This window comes from Labeo rohita, chromosome 3, assembly GCF_022985175.1.
Source record: "Labeo rohita strain BAU-BD-2019 chromosome 3, IGBB_LRoh.1.0, whole genome shotgun sequence".
NCBI classification, from domain to species: Eukaryota; Metazoa; Chordata; class Actinopteri; order Cypriniformes; family Cyprinidae; genus Labeo; species Labeo rohita.
Window position 1 is genome coordinate 19,900,025 of NC_066871.1, and position 26,664 is coordinate 19,926,688.

General features: G+C 35.3%; 1 protein-coding gene across 2 annotated transcripts; it reads right to left on the reverse strand.

Moving 5' to 3' along the window:
- Window positions 1-1,322: 1,322 nt before the first annotated feature.
- mylk5 (myosin, light chain kinase 5) lies at window positions 1,323-25,608 on the reverse strand. 2 transcript variants are annotated; one of them, XM_051099381.1, is made up of 17 exons: window positions 25,232-25,608; window positions 17,596-17,745; window positions 15,723-15,875; window positions 14,210-14,410; window positions 13,739-13,774; window positions 12,154-12,281; window positions 10,106-10,259; window positions 9,250-9,558; window positions 8,149-8,248; window positions 7,543-7,746; window positions 7,165-7,382; window positions 5,341-5,464; window positions 5,089-5,241; window positions 4,862-4,994; window positions 2,451-2,535; window positions 2,122-2,244; window positions 1,323-2,020 (listed from the first exon to the last, which is right to left on the reverse strand). In XM_051099381.1, exons 1-17 carry the CDS (start codon window positions 25,386-25,388, stop codon window positions 1,803-1,805), a joined length of 2,646 nt encoding a protein of 881 aa, XP_050955338.1. In that variant the 5' UTR covers window positions 25,389-25,608; the 3' UTR covers window positions 1,323-1,802. The 2 variants fall into 2 exon arrangements, with proteins under 2 accessions (XP_050955338.1, XP_050955344.1); XM_051099387.1 differs by lacking the exon at window positions 25,232-25,608 and adding an exon at window positions 22,893-22,961.
- Window positions 25,609-26,664: the final 1,056 nt, after the last annotated feature.

Here is a 26,664-nt window from a genome sequence, read left to right on the forward strand (position 1 = left end):
AACTACCTCCCAATATTGCACTGATCTGCTGCACTCAATTATGTAGCACAATTTTTTTAGGATGAAAAGAATGTTTAAACGTAACGTTTTCGGCCTGGTCTGCCTCAGTGTTCTAACAACACTTGTCAATGTCAAAATAAATGAGATGACCAATCAAATCAAAGTGGGCCGTGTTTACCGTTCACAGAAGCAGAGGGCGAATTTCCGTCTGAAGAGTCAGTTTAACGCTGAAAGAGAGCGAAGTAAGATGGAAGTTGCAAATCATTAAATATTGTTGAATAACTGTTGAATAACCGACAGCTACATTCAATGCAAACTGCTCTACTTTTTTCTCAAATATGGCCATTTTTGAGAGAGAGAGAGAGATGAAATTGCATGAATTACCCACGTCTGTACATCTCCCTCCACAAACCCTCTCTTGATGAGAAATATGATGTAGCAATCTAGCATTGACGCTTATCTATTTTATTGATAGAAGTCGCGGGACAGCGTTGACAATACGTTGTTTGGGCTCTGGAATGTTTCCGTATGTGTGCTGCTCGATCTCAGATCTGCGTGCAGGTGGTGTGTGTTGGTCAACCCCAGTTTTCAAGACACAGGTTACAGCCTTGCACTGTGGTACATGAGTTCATAAAAACATGCTGTTTCATACCCTGACAGACCATGTTGTTGATTTCTTTTCTGCATAATGCAGATGCAAATTATAGTTATACTACCATGACATACAAGAGCCAAACCAGAAGGAAATTTCAGTTCACTGCTGGATTACGTTTAGATCATATGGAAATGTGACTTTATTACTTGCAGGATCATCTATTTTGATATGTGGCCTGTTGAAAAAACAATTTATCATGCATAAATTAAGCATCAAATAACCATATATGTGCATATGAAAACAGATGGAGTGATTTGCTTGTCTGATACCTGTTGAACAACCAGAACTGTCTGAAAATGTGGCATTTAAAAGCCTAGTAAATGCCTGCTCTTCCATTCTCAAACAAATACTGTGGTCACAGGAGACTGCAACGTTTAGTGTTACTGATATGGACACGTTGACCTTATGTGCAAATGCCTGGTGTCAAATAACCAAACTATGGCCTTACTTTATCAAAATGGCACGTACAGCATCAGAAGCAGATATCATCAAATCTGCAAACGTGTCTTAAGAGGTTTCCTTTTCACTGAGATGAGTATATATATATATTTGGTTACCAAATTTCAAATTTAAAAAGCATTTTGAGGATTCCAATGAAGTTCATAATATTTAGATATTCAGACTCTCATGGACTGATAAAGATGAAGCATGTGCAGATTAGTCTGTATCAAGCAAGTAAAAATATTTTTTTATTGTCAAAAAAGTTTCCAAACAGCCTGTTTGTACTTTAATAATAGCATTAGTAAGTATAATGTTATTATTAGATCAGTATATAATAATATAAATAATAATGCATTTATAAAGTAAGTGAATTTTCATTTCATACTGACTTGAAACAGTGCACTGAAACTTTTAGACTCCTATTTGTTGAAATGAATGTGTGTGTGAATAATGTAACAATGAGAATTTGAACTGTTGAAATGTCATACAGTCCTGAAAAATGCTCACTGCCAATAATATTAAACTAAAGTCCAATAATAATCTAAAAATAAACATGAATCACAAACGTTAATAATAAATGACAATAGCATCAATTAGATTTTTTATTACAGTTTTAACACTCAATTAACAATTATATCGGCACTGATTTTTTTATCAGTATATTTTAATCTGTGTGGTGTGTATGTGTTTTTGTGCCATTATGAATTCATGTGTCTTTCTTCTCTACAGTAACAGTAGCAGAGCACAGTGCCTCCCCGAGTGCATTAGTGGCTTTGCAGGAATACAGGCCGGTGTGGTGCGGAGAGACATTCTCTAGGGTGAGAGTACAGCTGCCGTCCTCCTCATAGTCCACCTTCACACACTCCTCCTGCAGCTCCAGCAGCTCGCTATCCTTCAACCACACCACCTCAGGATCAGGGTAACCTGAAACATGAAGAGAAAAAGTTGTGAGTTCATGACAGACAGGCTTGAAAAGGAACTATCATGATGGACAAGGTCAATGGCATCCATCGATGTGTCCTAACCTGTGATGAGACAGGAGAGCTGGGCCCTGGAGCCCTGCGGGACAGTCAGGTCAGATGGAGTCTTACTGAACGCAGGTTTACACTGAAGCTTCAGCTCCAGGGACTGCATTGCCTGCTCTGTTTCTGTAACAACAAAGAGCAAGAAAAATGTATTACTGAACTGCAAAAACATCCATCACTATATAAAAAAAGTGTTTGACATTTTCAGTCAGACATGTCAAAAGCCACAGCTGTCAGAGATGTCACAAGTCACAATCTATTTTGGTGACAGAATTTTACACTGGTTTCTGACACACAGATTTTTCTTTTGTGTTTGATTGCTTTCTCACCATCTACAGGGCTCAAGCTTGCAGAAGCCTCTGGTTTAGACAATATAGCCATCCTCTTCAGAGCCAGCAAAGCTTTGCCTGTTTTCTAAAAACAGAGAAACAAAACAATAATATAAGAAGAGAATGAAGATACAGTTGAGGTCAAAAGTTTACATACATCTGAATTATTTTACCAAATAATAGGGATAAAACAAAATGCATGTTATTTCTTATTTAGTTCTGACCTGAATGTGATATTTCACATAAAAGATATTTACATATAGTCCACAAGAGAAAATAGTTGAATTTATAAAAATGACCCTGTTCAAACGTTTACATACGCTTGATTCTTAATGTGTTGTTACCTGAATGATCCACAGCTGTGTGTTTTTTTTTTTTTGTTTGTTTGTTTAGTGATAGTTGTACACAAGTCCCTTGTTTGTCTTGAACAGTTAAACTGCCCGCTGTTTAAAATCCTTCAGGTCCCACAATTTCTTTGGTTTTTTAGCATTTTTGTGTATTTGAACCCTTTCCAACAATGACTATGATTTTGAGATCCATCTTTTCACACTGAGGACAACTGAGGGACTCATATGCAACTATTACAGAAGGTTCAAACACTCACTGATGCTCCAGAAGGAAACACAATGCATTTAGAACAGAATGAAGATGTATACATTTTTCTTATTTTGCCTAAATATCACATTTTTTTTCATTAGTACTGCCCTTCAAAAGCTAGAGAAGATACTTACATGTTTCCCAGAAGACAAAATAAGTTAAATTTACCCTGATTTTCAAATTCAAAATGCCCTCAAAATCATACAGTCATTGTTGGAAAGGGTTCAAATACACAAAAATGCTGATAAACCAAAGGATTTGTAGGACCTGAAGGATTTTTCTGAAGAACAGCAGGCAGTTTGACTGTTCAGGAAAAAAAAAATGGACTCATGGACAACTATCACTAAACAAAACAGCTGTGGATCATTCAGGTAACAACACAGTATTAAGAATCAAGCGCATGTAAAACTTTGAATGGGGTCATTTTTATACATTCAACTATTATTTTCTCTTGTGGACTATATGTAAACATCTTTTATGTGAAATATCTTATTCAGGTCAGTACTACATAAAAAATAACATGCATTTTGTAGGATCCCTCTTATTTTTGGTAAAATAATTCACATTTTGCAGATTATGCAAGGTGTATGTAAACTTTTGCCTTTAACTGTATGTGCACACAAAAACAATGCAGTGGAGTTTAATTAATCCGAAGTTATGTTATTAAACTCTAAATGGCGGAGTCTGACTGGTTCTAACTCAATCTGACATAATGACATCACCCACATGACACAGCGGATCAGCAGCCAATCAGCTTGCTGCTCAACATTCAAATACTCAGTTAGTGTTTGCTATAGCAGCTGCCATGCTTCAGAAACCCTCCACCTTCCCCAGCTATAGAGGGTTATATATGTGTATGTTACACGTGTCACCTGTCTTTAAGAGCATGCGCACAACGCCAAACTTTTAATGTGTATGCAAACTCTGGGTGTACATATAACAACATGCAGTTAGCATGCTAAAAATGAAGCTAGTTAAATCGGCAATGCTCTGGTTAGTATGGAAGCCCATTTACATCACTGAAATTAAAATAAAAAAAATGTTTTTGTGACTTTTTATCTCACAATTCGGACTTTTTCTCTCACAATTGTGAGTTCACATCTCGCAAGTCACATTTATGAGATAAAAAGTAGCTATAGAGGGTTTTAATGACGCATCATCAATTGGCCACAGTGGTGGCACTGAATGTAAACAATACTTTGAATGCACTAAACCTAACGAAGTTTGCATATTTAGTTGATTTTTGCTGCTGAAAACGGTCAATTATTGTTATGTTTTGGGCTGTATTTACTGCTCAGACTGGGAAAAACATTTAGAGTACTACAGACTGACAAAAGTTATAACAAATCAAAAAATGTCTGAGGAACGAATGGTGTTTGTGGTTGGCCAAACTAAACCAGGATTTCCAGGGCAAGAATCTTGACAACATTCGTGTTTGTTCTTATCATTTCCAGTCAGCTAGGTGAAATATTAGGCTAATATCTTCATTAATTCTGCTCGTATGTATCTTTATCGCCTATTAACTTTAGTTTGTCAACATGTTGTGTTAATTCCTGCTTACTAAATCCTTCTCTATATGATTTAGCAGCTTTTACACATTTTCCCGTGGTTTAGACAGCATAAAATAGCAGAAAAATGTATTCAATACTACATTATCTATGCAATCCATGCTGTTGTTTACACCTGAGTATCTCTAATATTGGCGCACATACGGGTCACTGACCAAATCATAATGTAAGTGCATGTAGTATGTAGGACGTAGTAGTGGAAACTGGGTTCCACAGGTGTTTATTTTAATCACATTTCTAAATTACCTTCCACTTCTGCCTAGTCAGGAATTTCTTCATCTTGTCTTTGGAAAGGTTTTTGGTGGTGTTGCTGCTGTTGTCCACAGAAGTATATGCCAACCAGGAATGAGCCAAGGCTTCTTCACACGTCATCCTGCGTCTGTCAGAAGGTTCAGCGCAGAGTTATGAATCTGTGTGGACGCATTTACATGATATATGTACATGAAAGTACATGAATAAGTATGTGATTGCACCTGACTTCTTTGCTGAGCAGAGAGCTAATGAAATCCTTTGCCATGTCGGTGATATCTTGAAAGCTCTCTTCATCAAACTCCCACTGCGCTGCTGTCACAAGAGCCAGAGTCTCTGTGTCACTTTCACCCTGAAATGGAGATTCACCGCTCAACCTGCAAGAGAAAATCAGATTCAGATAACGCAATGGCATTTTTCACCACAAGAGGGCAGCAAGAGCTTAAAAGACTAGCGGTGTTTGAATTTGAACTCACAGGATGTAGCAGATGACGCCAATGCTCCACATGTCAGTGGCCGGACAGACCGCCTCAAAGTTGATGACCTCTGGAGCAACAAATTCTGGAGTGCCGTGCATCACCTTCAGAGGAGTGTTGGGATCTAAGGTACACAACAAACATTCACTGTTATTTTATTTCACGCTAATTTTTTAATATTTTCAGTTTTCATTGTAATTTCAGTTCAATATTTAGTCATTTTGTTGGTGATTTTGTTATTATTATTGGTGTAGTTGTTGTTATATTACTATTAGGTTTAATTTGACAAAATATTACTATTTAGGTTTAGTTTATATAATTTTTAAGATTTAGTTTTAATTATTTATTAGTATTAGTATTAGTTTTGATTATAATTTTTAGTTGGTTGACTTAAACCTGTTTCAATTAGTTGACAAAGCTTTTGTTTATTAGTTTTAGGTTTAAGCTATTCAAGTATATTTTATTTCAGCTTTATTAAAATCAACATTTTTTAAATAGTTCTAGTCTTTGAAAACGTTCTGTGTATCAGCATTCCATGGTACTTTGCTACCAACCACAGTTGGTAAAGTTTACCATAGAAATATTTGCATGGATTATATTTCGATGATACTATAAAAAATACCATGATATTACCATTCATTTAAATAAAGTCTAGATAAACATGTCGTTAACATGGTATCATGTCCAAAACCATGGTACTTTTTTTGTTAGTTTTGTTACTTCATTTACAATGTTCCTTCAGTTCTAATTGTCGGCAAACTGTAACATATAAATGCACTTTATCATTGTATTATTATTATGTTTATTGTACTAATACTATTTAAGTGGGTTAATATTTTATATTTTATTTAATGTTAATATTATATATATATATATATATATATATATATATACTTTATTTTTATTGTACACAATTTTATTACAGTTGAGGTCAAAAGTTTACACACACCTTGCAGAATCTACAAAATGTTGACTATTTAAAAATGCATGTTAATTTTTATTTAGTACTGACCTGAATAAGATATTTCACCTAAAAGACGTTTACATATAGGCCATAAGAGAAAATTATTTGAACTCTTTCCAACAATGATCCATCTTTTCACACTAAGGACAACTGAGGGACTCATATTCAACTATTACAGAAGGTTCAAACGCTCACTGATGTATGGAGATAAAAGGAAACACAATCCCTTAAAAAGCCAGGGGGTGAAAACTTGTAAGTAAATGTAAGTATCTTCTGTATCTTCTGAAGGACAGTACTAAATGAAAAAAAAAAGTGTATTTAGGCAAAATAAGAAAAATATTTATTCAGTTCAAAAGTTTTCACCCCCTGGCTCTTAATGCATTGTTTTTCCTTCTGGAGCATCAGTGAGTGTTTGAACCTTCTGCAATAGTTACATGTGAGTCCCTCAGTTGTCTTCAGTATGAAAAGATGGGCCTCAAAATTATAGCGTCGTTGTCGGAAAGGGTTGAAAGAATTTGTAGGACCTGAAGGATTTTTTCCTGAAGAACAGTTCAGGACAAACAAGTGACTCATGAACAACTATCACTAAACAAAAAAACACAGCTGTGGATCATTCAGATAACAACACACTATTAAGAATCAAGTGTATGTAAGTCTTATGGACTCTATGTAAATGTCTTTTATGTGAAATATCTTATTCGGGTCAGTACTAAATAAAAAATAACATGCATTTTGCAAGATCCCTCTTATTTTGGTAAAATAATTAACATTTTGCAAATTCTGCAAGGCGTATGTAAACTTTTGAGCTCAACTGTATAACATATGGTGTTGTGTTGACAGTATCATCAGTACATTCATACCCAGCTTGCTAGCAAGTCCAAAGTCAATGATTTTGATCCTAATCCCAGTTCTGTCCATGCAGACGATGTTCTCAGGTTTGAGGTCCAGGTGGACAATATTTTTCTGATGCATGTACTGAATCCCCTCTAGAATCTGACGCATGTAGCCCACACTGGACACTTCGGTGTGCTCATAACTATCATCTACAATGCGCTCAAACAGCTCTCCACCAGCCACACTGCAATACACACACAAATGAAGCTGTGTTAGGTACCAAAACATTGACAAAACTATTAACTCTATTAAAGTTAAAGCATTGAAATTGTTGGAGTTTCTCATTTCTGTATACTTTTCTAAAATTGCACTGAACCCTTTAAAACGCCTACACAGATACTCACTATTCCATCACCATGACCATCTCAGCCTTGTTATCATATGCGGCAAGACACTGCACGAGTTTTGGGTGATGTAAGAGATTCATTAGCTCTATTTCTTTCCTCGCAGCCTCTCTTTCCTTTGTACGACGACCCTTGTAGAACTTTCCAGCACATACACGTCCCGTCTCCTTATGGGTCATCCGAAACACCTGGCCAAACTTCCCTCTGGGAAAGATTCATAACTGAGCATGAAATCATGCTTACAAACCCAAAGCATGTGATGTTTAACAAATTACTGTTTTTTGATATCCTAACGTCCATTTATCCAGTTCTTGAGAGTTAAGAGAATTTGATAATCAGCCTTAAAACCAGCATTTACAGGAAAACATTTCTTTGTCACCTCTTAACCGTATAAATAATAGGTTTTCTAATGAGTTATAAAAACATGACTCTAACGTCTATTTTGCATTTTTCTGGGAATCAGGATTAAGCATAGGGGTTGTTTTCTCTGTTTGATGCAAGTATGCCTGTTCGAACATGCATTCATGCAAAGTTTGTTTTACTTGACAGGTCCTGTGAATGTGAGCTATGAGGCCTGTTAAATATGTGTTTGGTAAGGATACTTACACTCCGAGTTTTTCCAGGACATTGTAGTGGTCGGTAAGTTTATCCACAGTGTTAATGGTCACAGTCACATACTCCACCGGTTTGTCGTCACACGGCTCTCCTTTGAAGGACAACATACTTTCACTCACTGTGGGACCTCAACACGAAACCTAACTCTCTTAGATTGCATACTCTTTGGTAATGACTTTAAACATGTTCTTCCTGTTTAGAATTTGGTTGCTGAACCTTGTTCCCATACATTGTGGGAAGAGATTATCTGACAATTACGAGCAAATAGTGTGCTGCATTAAAAAATATAATAAGGAGCAATTGAACTAGCATTAAAGATACATTACAGGAATAGTTCACCCAAAAATGAAAACTTACTGAACATATTTACCCTAAGGCCATCTGAGATGAGTTTTTTCTACATTAGAAAAGATTTGCAGAAATGTAGCATTACATCACTTGCTCACCAATGATGGAAACAATCCACAAGTAATTGACATGACTCAAATTCATCAGTGAACATGTTGTGAAGTAAAAAGGTATTTTAACTTTTAACCATAATCGATAATAATGCTTCCTTTAGTAAAAAAGTCCATCCCCTGTTGTCCTCTCACATCAAAATCCACCAACATATTTGTTTAGACCTGTTTTGCACTGTTTTTGCTTGTAAACAGTGCTTGATCTGTGCATAGTTCTCTCCTGATTGAGATAAGATGACTTCGGAGGAAGCAATGTTATAAATAGAGGATTTGTCTTTTAGCCTGAAGCAACTGTTTGAAGTTAAAAACCTAATGATGGATTTGTTTCTTACAAACACTTCACAAGACATTAGTGATGGACTGGAGTCATGGCATTTACTTGTGGATTATCGTGATGTTTTTATCAGCTGTTTGGATTCTCATTCTGACGGCACCCAGTCACTGAGAATCCGTTGGTGAGCAAGTCAAGGGAAAATTTCTCCAAATCTGTTCTGATGAAAAAAACAAATTCATCTTCATCTCAGATGGCCCGAGGGTGAATAGATTTTCAGCAAATAATCATTTTGGCCGAACTACTTCTTTTAAGTCATCACAACTTTTATAGAATTTCATAAATATTTCAAAACAATCTCACCTTGGTTGTCCATCCTGATTGGCTGGGACTCTTGGCTCGGTTCGCTCACCCCCACAGCGTTGCAGGCCCTGACCCGGAAGCGGTATTCTCCTTGAGGCTGGAGTCCTGAGGTCACCCTGAGTGAGGTGCTCTTGCACTGGGCTGTGAGCTCTCTCCACTGGTCAGTCGCACTTGGGCTTTCACAAACCTCCACCACGTATTCTGTCACAGCACTGCCACCATCGTAAGACGGCCCAGACCAGGACAAAACCAGAGAGTGAGGGGAGAGGACGTGTGCTACAGGACAGGAGGCAGGAGGCTGAGGCAGGTCTGGATAAAGCACGCAAACATCCAATGGTTATACAATTTTCATGATTTTTTTTTTAATGATTCCAAAAATGTCAAATGAGTGTACATAAGCTATTTATTTATTTTAGGTTTTCAACATTTAGGGTAAAAATACATATTTCAAAATATAATGAATTTTGAGTCATGAATATCAGGAATATTTATTTTGTAGGGTTACTCCATTTGACACAAACTTCTTTTGTCTTTTAATTTAAAGAGTAAAAAAAATAACCAATGTTATGTTTTATATATATATATATATATATATATTAATAATTAATAATAATATGTTGAAGTTGCTTTGTTGTGGATGCTACTATAGTTATTGTTATAGTTATCTTTCTTGGTGTGAATGGAAGTTCACATTTTTATGTTACAAAAAATCAAAATGAATTTAAATTTAGTAACTGAAAACATGTTAGTCAATAAAAAGTGTATTTATGGCATTGTCTATGAATATAATTTTTGAATAGCTTAATAGAAATGAGCATCATGACCCAAATAACAACTGAGTATTGTCCGACCTTACCAATGACATTCAAGGTTACTGTGTGTTGGGCTGAACTTTTGCGATCTCGTACAAATATTGTGTAACGTCCAGAGTCCTCAGGAAGGGCTTTGGAAATCACCAGAGAACTGCTTTCGTTAGAGGACTTGATATGAAACTTGGAGCTTTCCACCACCTTTAGAAAGACACATCCTTATAAACACACTAACAGGAGTACCAACAAAATACAACATGCCTGGTGTGTGTTGTTTCTCTTTAGGGCTGTCAATCAATTTAAATTTTTAATGGAATTAATTATTATGTTAAATAAAAGAAGTATCAAGTTTACATTACAAAATGCAGCTTTAGAAAAAAATATTTTGATCACCATAAAATTTATTACAAATTTAGGCTACAATGATGTAACAAACTATGGAACATAAAAGATCATTTGATAAATATCTCAGTATGTTTGTTCATGCAATGAAAGTAACTGGTAACAAAAACAGCAATCTTCAAAATACCTTCATCTTCCACAAAAAAAGTAAGTCATACACTGTAAAAACAATTTGTTGAGTCAACTTAAAATAATTTGTAACCTGGCTGCCTTACAATTTTAAGTTCAGTCAGCTCAAAAACCGTTTATTCAACTTGAAATGTTAAGTTATGTTAAGTGACAACTTATATTTGAGTTGAATCAACTTAAAATTTTAAGGCAGCTGGGTTACTTACCCATCTGTTAAGTTTAACAAACACAAGTATCTAAGTTGTTACTTAGTACAACTTAACATTTCAACTTGAATAAACTTATTTTAGTTGACTGAACTTAAAATTTTAAGGCAGCAGAGTAACAAATTATTTTAAGCTGACTCAACAAATTGTGTTTTTTATTTTTTACAGTGTACAGGTTTGAAATGACATGAGGGTGAGTATATAATGACAATTTTCACTTTTGGACAAACTATCCTTTAAATTTTGATTCTTTAGTGAAATGATACTTATTCAAATTCAAATTCAAAAGCTTTATTGCCTATCCCCAATGGTATAAAAATTGTCTTTAGGCAAAAGGTTTTTTCAACACGGAAACAGTACAAATAATCCTTTAGTCATTCATTTAGTTTGTCAAAATGACTGATTAATACAGTAATTAAAGGGATAGTTCACCCAAAAATGAAAATTACCCCATGATTTTCTCACCCTCAAGCCATCCAAGGTGTATATGACTTTCTTTTTTCAGATGAATACAATTGGAGTTATATTAAAATGATGTTCTGGCTTATCCAAGCTTAATGGCACAAATTAGACGTCGGTCACAAATTAGAAGTACAAAACGAAAAATGTTAGAGGATTTTGATATAAAGACTAGCATATTCTCACTTGAGCTCTCACTATGCCTACATCCTACGTCATCCCCTGGAATACCACTCTCTTGTAAATGCACGTACTACAGTTAGTGGAAGCTAGAGATTACGGTTTATAAAGTTTTAAATATAGATATTTTTCTTACACAAATGTATCGATTCACTTCAGAAGGCCTTTATTAACCCCGTGGAGCTGTGTGAAGCACTTTTTATGATGGATTGAATCATTGGTTCGCATGATTCGTTCAAAATGTGGATTCGTTCAGAAACAAAGTACCATTGTGTGTTGCTCAGAGAAGTGCAACAGTTCTGTTGTGGCTTTATAGGTATTATTTTCATTGGCAGAAACATAAAAAATACAACACAATATTAACTTCTTATTTACTGAATTGCTGTATGAAATCAGATTTGTACTTGCGCTATTCGGGAAACAGCACTGAAGTAATATTTCTCTCGCTGCTTGTGAAATTTGTTTATCTAATGATACAAATATGAGACAAAAACTCATGCATTTTTTGCCCCAATATGGACTTTATCGCTCAGTGAGTTTTAGCCCTGGAACATGTTTGTCAACTCAACAGTCAACTGTTTGAAATGTAAGATGATGTACAGGTCTGGGGTGGGGTGGGGTGGGCATGTTAAATGTGTTCAAATATTTTAATCATGTTATTTTTCATAAGTAATTAATTAAATGAACATGTTAAATTGACAGCCCTGGTTCTTATGTACCTCTTTTTTGTTGTAGACCCAGCAAGAAGCTACAGGAGAGCTGCCTTTAAAGACACAGGTCAAATGGGCCGTCTCTCCAACATGCACCTCCAGACGATCGAATCGATCTACAAACTGCAGAGGAGGTGCTGTAAACACATAAACACAAGTGCTGAGAATCACAGATGTCTAATTTGTTTAGTCTAGACAACAAAAAGATTAAACAGAGAGAAAAGTCAGACTTTTGCCTCACAGATTTTAATATTAAGCTTCTGTATATTTCAAAGAAGACTGTATGTTTACAATTGTCTCATTTGTGAATATTTTTATTCATTAGTATTTTATATTATATTATATTATATTGTTCATAATGATGAATAAAAATAAAAGAAAATAGGACAATATAAACAACATTTTTTCCAATTAAAGGCTTTTACACAAAACATGCTAAGAGAAAACCAATGACACTTTCCTTCTTTCATACCATACAGATATTAAAATTTAGCCACGGACCATATTTACATTTACATTTATGCATTTGACAGATGCTTTTATCCAAAGCAACTTATATTGCATGCAAGATATCCGTTTTTATCGGTTCTTGCCTTTCCTGGGAACTGAACCCATGACCTTGGTGTTGCCATTATGCTCTGTTTGAGTTACAGCAAGGCTGTAGCATATACTGTGTATGTGATAAATATGAAAGCAAACTCAAACTGCAATTATTCAAATCAACACACTCAGCTGAACTTGACCTTGACTTGATAAAAATTTGATGCCAATGACCTCATGGACATTAAACAGACATGTTATTAATACAGACTGACCACAGATAGCAGTGTGTTTTACATGAAAGATCAAACACCCATCATTCAGTGCTTAAGTGCCCAGCCCAAATACAAACAGAAGTACCAAAGAAAATTGATAACATCTTATGACGATGAGTGTTTGGTGTTCTCTGATAATCTGAGAAATTCCTATTTATAAACCAATATGTGAGCAGCTGTTAAATTATTTATCTATCTGTAAGCTATAAATACACACACGAAGGATTTAAACTAAATCACAATTTGATGTTAAATATAAGGTTTTTCAAAGAATGGAAGAATATTGCTTTGGACAACAAGGATTACAGTCTCTAAAAGGAATTAAGATAAACATTAGTAGTTAGTACACAGAAGACTGCTTCCTGTTTGACTGTGTACAACACTAACAGACTCTAAAGGAGCCGGACAATCTGGAAGTTAAGATCAGCGGAGTAAAACACAGACTGCTTGGAGCAGTCTTTGTTTTATTGCAAATGACTCCATTTGGAAGCAGGTCACAGTGGTTATACTTTAACTCGCAATTCCAGACAAAATGCATTAAAAACACTGTGCTATTAGAATATTAAGAACAGCAGGTGTGGGTGTGGGAGGCTATAGATCACACGGCTCTTAAGAAATGAGAATCGCTAGAAAGAATCACCAGAATCCAAAATGTAACAACAGTATGAAGTCACAGTATGGACGAAGAGGATAAGAACAAGTAAATCTTTTGAGTCAGGGAGCTTAAAACAAGCAAACGTACAAATGAAAGTGCAAGACAGACATGCTAATGGTCTTACCTGTACCTGAGCTGCTCCTTCTTTTGACAGGCACCTCTGTAACAACACAAATATGTAAAGAATCAGCTGTCGGTTTGGGTGCTTTTGTGTTCAAGAGCATGCAGGAGATAACATAAACTTTGCCTATCATACAAGGGAGGAGTCAAGTGATCAGGTGTGGGTGTCTAAGAGAAATGTTCAACAGATTAAAGAGGAAATGCTCAACATAACAAAGCCATTAGTATGTCAACCAGTCAGAAAATACTCATTTGCACATTTATAACGTTTATATTTTATACAGAGCTTATTATACTGTGCTTATTATATACCTATTACATAAACTATGTATAGTAATTCGATTTTTAATAAAACAGTATTAGCAAGTGACACCACCTTAATGACGGTGATATGAGCTTTAGAGGAACAAAAATGTTCCATGTATTTAATTTCCATCAGATTACTTTATGGGTAGGGCCATTGTTTGCGACATACCTCTCTTGAGTGCTGGAGAGCTTGTTATAGGACTTCCTGTCTGAGGTGTCTGCGGTGACTGTGGGCCTTTAAAAACACTCATGTCATCTGGGACGTTCTGAGGCGAGTTTAAGACGCCGCTTAGCATATCAGGAGTGTGAGGATGAGAGGAATTGGGATGAGAGTGAGGAATATTACGGATCCCAACAATTGTTTCATAGTCTGGAGTTGATCCGGTTTGTTTTGGTTTAAAGAGAGACAGAGGGAGAATGTGATGTGGTTGCATGTTATTATGAGGAGCAAAAGGGAAGTAAATAATTAAATGAGAGAGAGAGAGAGAGAGAGAGGCAATTAACATTGATGATCCTGTCCATTCATGCCACTTTATATGATGTAACCAGAAACACCTGTACTGTGCCAGTGATGTAATGTTCCCATATATACTTTTAAGTAGACATTGATGGCTCACGTTAAAGGAGAAGTCCACTTTCAGAACAAAAATGTACAGATAATGTACTCATCCAAGATGTTATCCAAGATGTCTTTCTTTCTTCAGTTGTAAAGAAGTTATGTTTTTTGAGGAAAACATTTCAGGATTTTTCTCCATATAATGGACTGATATGGTTCCCCGAGTTTGAACTTCCAAAACTCAGTTTAAATGCGGCTTCAAACGATCCCAAATGCAGTTGTAAACAATCCCAGCCAAGGAAGAAGGGTTTTATCTAGCGAAACGATTGGTTATTTTCATTAAAATAATACAATTGATATACTTTTTAATGTCAAACGCTCATCTTGTTTTACTCTCCTGAACTCTGTTTTGTTCCTGTTCATGACAGTTAGGGTATGTCGAAAAACTCCCATCTCATGTTCTCCCTCAACTTTGAAAGCATCCTATATCGCTGTTTTACCTTTTTTTGTTAAGTTTGTTTGATCTTCTTTGCATGTTCACTTTGCAAAGACTGGGTAGGTACTTCTGCAGTGATGTAGGATGATTTTAAAATGATTTTTGAAGTTGAAGGATAAAATACGATTGGAGTTTTTCGACATACCATAACTTAAACAAGAATACAAGACAAGACAGGTGTTTAAGATTAAAAAGTATATAAATTGTATTATTTTTATGAAAATAACCAATCGTTTTGCTAGATAAGACCCTTCTTCCTCAGCTGGGATCATTTATAACCGCATTTGGGATCGTTTGAAGCTGCATTTAAACTGCATTTTGGAAGTTCAAAATCGGGGCACCATATCAGTCCATTATATGGAGAAAAATCCTGAAATGTTTTCCTCAAAAAACATAATTTCTTTACGACTGAAGAAAGAAAGACATGAACATCTTGGATGACAATTCATTCATTTTACTGATGATTTCATTTATTTCATGGATTTTACTCATTTACTTCCACTTGTTACCAGTGTTTTTCTGCAACCACTATGCACACGCAGCTGCAAGTGACATAACTGTGAGGTCTACTCCAAACTGGTCTATACACTACATGCTTTAGGCTAAGGTTGAATTTGAGTTTATACCTACCTCTAACACACACTGCTGCACTGCTGGATGTTTTTCCTGCTGTGTTTTCAGCCATACATGTATAAGCCCCAGCATCCTCTGGGAGACATTCCTTAACTACCAAAGTCACCACTCCTCCCACTAATGAAGATTTACCAAACAGCACAGCCTCACCTGAAACGGTTGTGGTACAAATGGACAGATAGAGGGAGACAAAAACAGAGGAGTGACTTTGTGGCATTAAGAATAGATAGAATACATCAAATCAATGTTTTCATAAAAATAGAAAATACTGTAATTGTAATTGAAATGTGCAGGACACATTTAGTTATTTTTATTTTTAATTTTGTTGTTGTTAAAGGGGACATTGGATGCCCGTTTTCCACAAGTTGGTGTGATTCTTTAGGATCTTCATGAAATGTATGTAACATACTTTGGTTAAAATTCCTCAGTGGTTGTGTAAAACAACACCCTTTTTATCTTGTCAAAAACAGCTCTGTTCACAGCGACCCATTTCAGTACGTCTCTTTAAATGATAACGAGTTACTGCTAACCCGTCTCTCTCTTCCGTTTTTTGTGTATTTGGTGGTGTGTTACCATCAAAAACAAAACTAATTCACTGTGTCCTCAGTGGCTTTAATGTCGGGAGAAAATGAATATGCTTATGTTCACTTTTACATCCAAATACAAAACATATATTGCTTACGTGACATTGTTGTCGCTACAGCTGCTCGAGTGTGGGGAAAATAGTGGACAGCGTACAACTGGTTGAGGGCTAAATATGCTAATACAGGACAGTCCGTCAGCAGTCATGGGTGGGGCTTTGAGCAATATGATGTCATACTGCTCAAAAAATTAAAACGGCTTGATAATTGAGACTGTTTAGGTTTTTTGAGGAATTAAAAAAAGGAGTGAATGGATTTATATCATTGCCAGGTGGTTGTGTCTACAAACTGCTAAGACACATTTATATGCAAACATCATGTAAAAGTGAATTTTGCATCCAATGTCCCCTTTAAATTCATCAAACACTTTCGATTTACAACTCCTATAGGGAACGGAAGCTTGCATATGAAACCATGACATATATGCATACATAGGAAAACGCCCCCCTTATGAACTGTGCAATTTTTTTTCTGTGAAACAAGTTAAATGTGTTCAGAAAAGTTATCATAGTGTTAGTGAAAATGACATAAATTATAAACAAAGTATGTAAATGTCCAGAGTTTTCATTTTATTAGATTTTTTTAACAAAAATTACATTTGTATCAAGGGGGCCTATTTGAAACATTTTTTTAGCTGATGCTGACTGGCTAGCTAACTAGCTACCTGTTGTTAACTTGAGCTAATTTTTAAATATAAAATCCAAATATTCTTATTCAACCCACTAGTTAGAATTCATCTGATGGAAAAACAAAAGATTTGATGTTTAGAACAGAATAACTACAATAATTGCCCATTGCTCCCTTGGGGTGTTTTACCCCGCTGACTATGTTTAAGAAAAAAATAATATTTTTATTAAATAACACATACTCCCTATCTACAGGCTCTACTGTTCTCATATCATATATAACTGTGATGCAAAACAACAAGCTTTAAAACTCTTTTTTACTGCTAAAAATTAAGTCATTTACTGTGAAATCCGTTTTTTCTCCGGTACATCACTAGTGTAAGCTTCATCGTGAAAACTACATCACTCTTGTCAACGTAGTCCATAGTTACAATAGAAATGTATTTTGATTACATCTTGGGGGTTATTTTGGGAAAAACAGTAGGGGGGGTGTTTTACCCCATTGGGGCGTTTTCCCCCACTCTACCCTACAAATAATTGTACATCCAGTCTATTTGTAGCTAGTAAATTAGTGTAAAACAACAACAACAAATATTAACTCACCATTATGAAGCCAGGAAACATTGATTGGCTGGCTCCCTGTGATAGTCCCTTTCAGTGTGATGTCATTTCCTTCATCCACTATGCAGTCCTCAAGGGGCTCGGTGAAAAGCGGTGGATCCAAACCACTAGTATGGCTGTGTTTACCACTCACTAGTTTAACAGAACAAAGCAGAATGAGATTAGTTGCATATTTTTTTTATTAAACAGTAGTGAAGTATGCTTTTCTAATTTCCTTTTGCGGTGCTGTGTTTGTAACACGTCACGGTAGGGGACGACAAAGAGCTCTCTTTAGGAATGAGCTGTTAAATTATTCATTAAGCTGAGTCCTTCCAGCACACTGCTTCATTAAAGAGCAATATGATACTGTGAATAAATCACTGAATTGTTTACTCAACCGATTTGTTCAAAAACACTGATTCATTGAGGAACGCCACTGCTGTTTGATGCTTTCTCTTTCACTTGGTAGCATTTTCATTGGCAGAGCAATATTGTGTCTAAAATGTACGTTTCTCAATATTACTTGTTTATTAAACTCTTGAATAAAGCAGTATCACATGTACAGTTGTGCTGTTGCACTCCCAAGGGTGATATTGCTTAAGTGTAATACAAGGCAGTACTTTTGCACTTGTTTCTCACACTGTTCTGAGCTTGTTTTATGCATTATCATCTTTTTATGTTAAAACTATTGTAAAAGGAGTAAGATAATGTTTACTAGGTATTTATTTAGTAAATTAATTTACATTAAAGCCTTAATACAGTCATGTGAAAAAGTTAGGACACCCTATTGAATTCCATGGTTTTTTTTCGTATCAAGACATCATTAAAAAAAAAAATTGGTCCTTGGCTGGTCTTAAAATTTCGAAAATAAATCCTCAGATGAACAACAACACATGACAAATTGCACCGTGTCATTATTTACTTAACAAAAATAAAGCCAGAATGGAAAAGCCATGTGTGACAAAGTTAGGACACCCTTACTGTTAACATTAGAATTAAGAGGGTAAATAACAGTCAAGCACTCCTAATCAAATACCTTTGATTAACTGATCATCAGCAAGTCTGAGTGCTTCTATAAAAGCATAAGCTTTGGCAGTTTGCTGGTCTGGAGCCTTCAGGTGTGTGTTAACACAATGCCAAGGAGGTAAGACATCAGCAATCATCTTAGAGAAGCAATTGTTGCTGCCATCAATCTGAGAAGAGTAAGACGGCCATTTCCAAACAATCTGAAGCTTATTCAGAAGTGGAAGACATTTAAAACAGACACCTCTCCTTCCAGGAGTGGACGTCCCAGAAAATTCACCACTAGATCAGACCGTGTAAAGCTCAGAGAAATGGCGGACAACCCAAGAACTACACCTCAGACTCTACAGGCCTCAGTTCACATGTTAAATGATAAAGTTCATGACAATACCATTAGAAAAATATGGGACAAAAATGGCATGTTTGGAAGGCTTGGCAGAAGAAAGCCTCTTCTATCTTAAAAAAAAAACATTGCAGGACAGTTTAGGTCTGCAAAGTTGCATCTGAACAAAACACAAGTCTTCTAGAATAATGTCCTTTGAACAGACGAGACCGAAGTGGAGATGTTTGGCCATAATGCACAGAGCCAAGTTTGGTGAAAACGTAAAGAGCATATCAGCACAAACACCTCATACCAAAAGACAAGCATGCTGGAGGAGGGCTGATCGTTTTGGGCTTGTTTTGTAGCCACAGGATCTGAGCACCTCACAGTCATTGAGTTGGCCATGAACTCCTCTGTATATCAAAGTATTCTAGAGTCAAATGCGAGGGCATCTGTCTGACATCTAAAGTTGGGCTAAAATTGGGTCATGCAACAGGACAATGATTCCAAGCACACCAGCAAATCTACAACAGAATGGATGAAAAGAAAAGAATCAAGGTGTTGCAATAGCCCCGTCCAGGTCCAGAGCTCATCCTGACTCAAATGCTGTGGTGAGAGCTGTGCATAAGCAAATGCCCACAAACCTCAATAAACTGGAGCAACGTTGAAAAGAAGAGTGGTCCAAATTCCTCCAGAACAATGTGAGAGACTGATGAAGTCACACAGAAAATGAATGCTTCAGGTTATTGCTGCTCAAAGTGCATCTACAGGCAACTGACTCACAGGATGTCCTAACTTTGTCACACATGGCCTTTCCCTCTTGGCTGTATTTTTCTTAAATAAATAATGACACTGTGTGATATGTCATGTGATGATGTTTATCTGAGAATTTACTTTCCAAATTTTAAGACCTGCCAAGGACCAGATATTTTTTTTATTATGTCCTGATACAGAAAACCATGAAATTCAATAGGGTGTCCGAACTTTTTCACATGACTGTATATGGGCAATTAAAACTTCAATGTAAAAAATAAATCATGGGTTTTGTAATCTAAAAACATTAAAGTGGTAATTAAAATATTGTGTATTTTATTAAAGAAATTGTGGTTGAGTGTTGTATAGAACTAAACAGATATGTTTTCCTAATTTTTAAAGGAAACTTTGGAAAAACTGAGGAACTGATTAAGCTGATAAAATTAAGGAAGAAAGGCTACCTATTATTTTTTAAGAGAATTGGTTCAATGATGCAGTTTTATTTTGGCGGTGATTGTTAGTTCCCTGCATGTTTTGCATATACGGAGAGTAGATATTGAAATTAAGTGCTATTTTATGTGTTTTTTGAGTGAAAGGGAAACATCTGTTTAAAGAGTTTCTCTTATGTTGAAGTTTCTGTCGTTACAAATTGTACGGAGGTTAGGTTGTGGAGAACTGCATGTACTAACACTGTAAGGTATGATGCTTTGTTCAATGAGTAGTAGCTTACTTTTTGAACAAAGTTTTTTTCTATGTGAGCTATCAGTATACAGTCTTTTAATTGTACAAAGTCAAATACAAACAGGCCTTGCTCAACATCACAGACTTTTAGGAATCTACATAACATTAATTAGCACATTTCACTAATTATATTATTATTCATTGTGTCTTAAAATGTGATTAAATCATTTAGGAGATTTTACATGATTTATTAAGGTGGATTCCATTACACAAATCAAGCCTTAAAGGATTAGTTCACTTCCAGAACAAAAATTTACAGATTTTTTACTTTCTTCTGAAATTATTCAGGATTTTTCTCCATATAGTGGACTTCTATGGTGCCCCCAAGTTTGGACTTCCAAAATGTAGTTTAAATGCTGCTTCAAAAGGCTCTAAAAGATCCCAGCTGAGGCAGAAGGGTCTTATCTAGCAAAACAATTGGTGATTTTCCAAAAAAATGACAATGTATATACTTTTTAACCTCAAATGCTCATCTTTTCTAGCTCTGTGAGAACCCTGTGTATTCCAGTTCAAGACAGTTAGGGTAGGTCGAAAAACTCATTTTCCGTCTAATTTTTCTCCTCCAACTTTTAAAATCATCCTACATCGCTGCAGAAGTACCGACCCAGTGTTTACAAAGTGAACGTACAAAGAAGGTCAAGAAGGTCAAAAAAAAAAAAAAAAAGTAAAACAGCGATATAGACGATTTTGAAGTTGGAGAAAAAAATTAGTTTTTTTCAGTTTTTTGACCTACCCTAAATGTCTTGAACCAGAATACACAGAGTTCGCACAGAGCTAGACAAGATGAGCATTCAAACTTGCTAGCTTAAACTCACAGGCACCATATCAGTCCATTATATGGAGAAAAATCCTGAAATGTTTTCCTCATAAAACATAATTTCTTTACGACTGAAGAAAGAAAGACATGAACATCTTGGATGCCAACGGGGTGAGTAAATTATCTGTACATTTTTGTTCTGGAAGTGACTTCTCCTTTAAAAAACTACTCAAAAATGTTATGTGTAATTAAAAACCTAGCACATAACATTTTTTACAGTGTAGTTCATAGTTTTAATACCTTGTAAATCTTGTTATCTTATGTGATTGCACTTAAAAATGTTATTGATTTAATTATGTTTTTACTGCAAAACAAGATCAAAATACTAATGATGATGATACTGATAATGTTTATTGTTGCAATAGCAAGTAACATTCATATTGACTTGTGAATCTTAGACTTGTATAGTGTTTAACGCTAAGTTCACACAGGAAGAAACAAGGCTCGTATAAACAAAAAAAAAAAAGGCAGCTAAAGATATATATTTGATTAAACGACTGCAGTATCATTCAGCATCCTGTCTAGAAACACCAAAACCAGAAGCACCACATAAAAATGACAAAAAGCGACAAACATTTTAATGGCAAAATTAAACAAAGGAATGTACAACAAAGTACAACATAACTAACAAAGTAGTCATGTTGTAACTACTTTGTTAGTTGATACAAGACAATATACTAACAAAGTTAGTTATGTGACTCAAAAGAGCGGATTGAAATCTGACCACAGGCTTTAAATAAACTGTGATCTCATCCAACACTCCTCCAACAAACCTGTTTCTGTTCAAAATACAGCCACTTACCTATTATAGACATCTGTGGGCAGAGCCTTGTCTAATATAATTAACCTCCCATGAGTACTTGTGTGTAGTAACTTTAAAATGTGACAGGCCTCTATTGTATTTTTTATTTGTGACAGTGGTGTCTCATGTACACGTCTACATGAGTAATTGATGTGGTCTCTTTAATCTCATTCAGCCAAGAGATGCATGACATGTCATTTCAGTTCAAGGAACAAGTCATTCTAGTCCTCTTTCACTCATTCTAGTCTTTAACATTGGACCAAACACTTTTGTTCTCTCTGACCTGGTGGATCACATGATCTGCTGTCTTTTGACCTGGCCTAATGTAACCATGTAATCCTTGTTTGTTCATGCAAACAAGGATTTTTTTTTCACTGGTTGTTCTGGCAACACACTGCATCTGAAATCTGAACAAAGGTGACTCCAGTTCTTGTTCCAGAAGAACAAGCTGAAATGTTTTAAGTGTCATTTCAGCTGTCTTGTATCAGGTGATAAGATCTGAGAAATGAAAGGAAGGAACTGAAGTGTTGTAACTGTGCAGTTAGAGGGTAGAGCACTACCATCAAACATACATGTCCCACACAGAAAACAAAACAAAAGGCTGCTGTTTAAATTAGTAAGGAAGGAATTTCCTGCCAATAGTGACCCCTTGCCTGGTCAGTAATTTGCATCCTGCAGGCAGATAAGATACAGTGGGCTTCCAAAGTCTGAGACCATTTTAAAAACATGTTTTTTTTCCCATTTAAACCTGGAAATGTACATAAAGCTTTAGGTTTAGCAAATATTTTGTGTTAATGAATTAGTTCACTTCCAGAATAAAAATTTCCTGATAATTTACTCACCCCATGTCATCCAAGATGTCCATGTCTCTCTTTCTTCAGTCGAAAAGAAAAGTTTCTGAGGAAAACCGAAGTACACAGACGTAGAACAAATCACACGTGACCTTTTTCTACGTGATTACGTAATGCGTGAAGTTGTAGATATGCATCGCAGTGCAAGATAAACATTTATCAATATTAAAAAGTATGTATTTATTTTAATTTTTTTAGAAAATGACAGATCGTTACTAGATAAGACCCTTATTCCTTGACTGGGATCGTGTAGAGGCCTTTGAAGCTGCACTGAAAATGCAAAATTTGCACCTTCAAGTTCACTATATGGGGAAAAAAATGTTTTCCTGAAATGTTTTCCTCAAAAACCAAACCAATATCTTTTTCACTGAAGAAAGAAAGACATAAACATCTTGGATGACACTAGATGAAATTTTTATTTTTATTTTTATTCTGGTAGTGAACCTATCCTTTAAACAAAGTAAATTAATCATGTAAAAAAAGAAATAAAAATTATATATATATATATACACTACCGTTCAAAAGTTTGGGGTCAGTACATTTTTATTGTTTCTTTTTTTTTTTTTTTTAAGAAATTAATACTTTTATTCACAAAGGATGTATTAAGTTAATAATTAAAAGTTTATTAAAAGTTAATAATAAATAATTTACATTGTTATAAAATATTTATATTTTGAATAAACACTGTACTTTTTAAACTTGTTATTCATGAAAGAATCCTGAAAAAAAAAAAATCACAGGTTCCAAAAAATATTTGACAGCACAACTGTTGATATTATCCAACATTGATCATTCTAATAATAAATCCACATATTAGAATGATTTCTGAAGGATCATGTGACACTTAAGACTGGAGTAACAGCTGATAAAAATTCAGCTTTTCATCACAGGAATAAATTCTATTTTAAAGTATGTTCAAATAAAAAACATTATTTTATATTGTAAAAACATTTTGCAATATTACTGTTTTTTTTCTATATTTTTAATCAAATAAATGCAGCCTTGATGAGCATAAGAGACTTCTTTAAAGACTATTACAAGTCTTACTGACCCCAAACTTTTGAACGGTAGTGTATATATATATATATATATATATATATGTGTGTGTGTGTGTGTGTGTGTGTGTCTGTGTGTGTCTGTGTGTGTGACCCTGGACCACAAAACCAGTCATAAGTAGCACGGGTATATTTGCAGCAATAGCCAAAAATACACTGTATGGGTCAAAATTACAGATTTTTCTTTTATGCCAAAAATCATTTAGATATTAAGTAAAGATCATGTTTCATGAAGATATTTTGTAAGATTCCTACCGTAAATATATCAAAACTTAAATTTTGATTAGTAATATGCATTGCTAAGAACTTCATTTGGACCATTTGAAAGGCGATTCTCTCAGTATTTTGACTTTTTTTTGCACCCTCGGATTCCAGATTTCAAATAGTTGTATCTCGGCCAAATATTGTCCAATCCTAACAAACCATACATCATTATCATCTCATTTCTGTTTATACAAAAACTTGAGAACAAAGCGACTTTTTCATAATTTCAGCAGAACATAGCAGAAAAATTATTATAGTTTATATGAGAGGCTTTTTGGATATTGTTTTGCACAAGCTTCAAATAAAAAAGGTTGAGAACCTCTGATTAGATCAAGTAGAAATAGATGTATCAATTGCAGGTTAACAAAAAATGCTCAATTTTTAAAAGCATGTTTTACAGTACACTTGCTGATAATGCCACTTGTAGATAAACATTTTATTAATTAGAAAAAAGAATCAAAATAGAAGCATTTCAACTAGTGGTGTCAGAGTTTTGAACTCCACTGTATCTATCACAATATCACACACACTATACAGTATAGTAACTGGTGAAGGGGAGAATGCTAATAAGCAAATTTCTTTATCAGAAATCAGCCTGATTATTCCATTTAGGCAAATAGTATGGTGTAAACAAACCACAGGGAAGTCAAATTTAAGAATGTTTAGGATTTCCCCGTCTAAGTCTGGCTGAATGCAGTCGTGCAGTGAACACCGTCACCTGATTATTATCCAGATGCAGTGAACGTGAAAACAAAGTGGCTGTCATTCTGTGATGTCTACTGAATGAAAACTGATTATTAACCATGACGACCTTTGAGAAGGAACAGTGCTTCCTGCAGAGATCACGCATTTAACCGCAAGTACAGATCACGTCAACTTCAACATGTTTTTAAAGGCAAGAATCCAACCAGCCTGCATATACAAAGACAAATAAGCTCTCTCGAGTATGCAAATACTGACAGACACACTCACAAACACTTGTGTGTAGCTGCAAGAAATGTCCAGACTTGCCTGCATTGGACGTCTCTCCAGGCTTCTTCACGGCTGTGTTGTTTGTGGTTATTTGTGCGGGTCGGGACACTTGTCCATTAGTCTCCTTTGACTGGGAGCTTGACAGCTGTATCCTGAAAGTGGACACGTAACGTGTCTTTCCATCAGTAACACTCATTTCTCCTCTCAGTACATACCAGTTTCATAAAATCCAAGTCATTTCCCAGCTTTCTTATCAGTTGGCTCGTATTTTCCTGTGCCTCTCAGTCTGTGCTATGCACACATGTCTTCTGTCCTGAGCTGTTCTCTGCATCTCTTTAGTTTGTGGCTCCTCCCCCGTGAGTGAAGCCTCATTCATTTGGTCTGCAGGACGCTGTCCTCTTGCTGGGTTCCACTGAGCGCCTTCTCACAAACCCCACCCGCAGATATCACAACGTTTCGCCTTGTGTCTTTAACACAGTTTCTTCTCACACAGACTGTGACTGGTAAAAGAGAGAGAGAGAAACTTTTAGAGTGGTGGGAAGAAAGAGCGAGTGTGTGTTATATTTATTTGTGCTTCTGAAAAGTAAAAAAGAAAGATTGTGTGTCAGGTCAGTGGTGTTTATTTGAATACTTGTGTGAAAAAGGAGATAAAGATACACAAGTAACAGATTAGAAACTGAATCAAAGGTCAGGCATTCCCCATTCCTTTCCCCTCTATAATTGCTGTCATGCTATCAGTTGAACTTTGGTTGTCTTGTTTGTTTCCAATGAGAAAAAAACAGGGCTTGACAGTTTCAGGTCCCACTGAGCCGACAAGTTGAAGTACATTTGAAGTTCAAAAGTTTGGAGTCGGTAAGATATTTTTTTTTTGACAAAAGTTTTTTGTGCTCGTCAAAGTTGCATTTATTTGATTAAAAATGCAGTAAAAATAGAAAAATGTTATTACAATTTCATATAATTTATTTAAATTTTGATATATTTTCAAATGTAATTTATTCCTTTGACGCAAAGTTGAATTTTCAGTAGCCATTACTCAGTCTTCAGTGTCACATGATCCTTCAGAAATCACTATAGTATGCTGATTTTATGCTCAAGGAACACTTTATATTATCAATTTTGAAAACAGTTGTGCTGCTGAATATTTTTGCGGAAACCAGGATACATTTTTTGGAATATAAAATTCAAAAGAACAGCATTTATTTGAAATAAAAATCTTTTGAGACATTATACATGTCTTTCCTATGGAAGCCCATTTCCACCACTGAATAAAAGATTACAAAATAAGGTAACTGCAACTTTTTATCTCACAATTCTGACTTTTTTCTCACAATTGTGAATTTACATCTCGCAATTCTGACGTTTTTTCTCAGACGTGTGAGTTATAAAGCCAGAATTATGAGACATAAACTCATAATTCTAACAAATAAAGTTGCAATTCCAAATAAATTCAGAAATTGTGATATATAAACTCA

Excerpts from the sequence above, each read along its gene's own strand:
- mylk5 (XM_051099381.1), bottom strand. The coding sequence starts at position 25,388 with ATGAGTGTTACTGATGGAAAGACACGTTACGTGTCCACTTTCAGGATA. Across the intron at positions 7,383-7,542 it reads ATGGTCATGGTGATGGAATA|TGTGGCTGGTGGAGAGCTGT; the intron begins GTGAGTATCTGT and ends TGTGTATTGCAG. Across the intron at positions 2,245-2,450 it reads AAGCTTGAGCCCTGTAGATG|AAACAGAGCAGGCAATGCAG; the intron begins GTGAGAAAGCAA and ends TTGTTGTTACAG.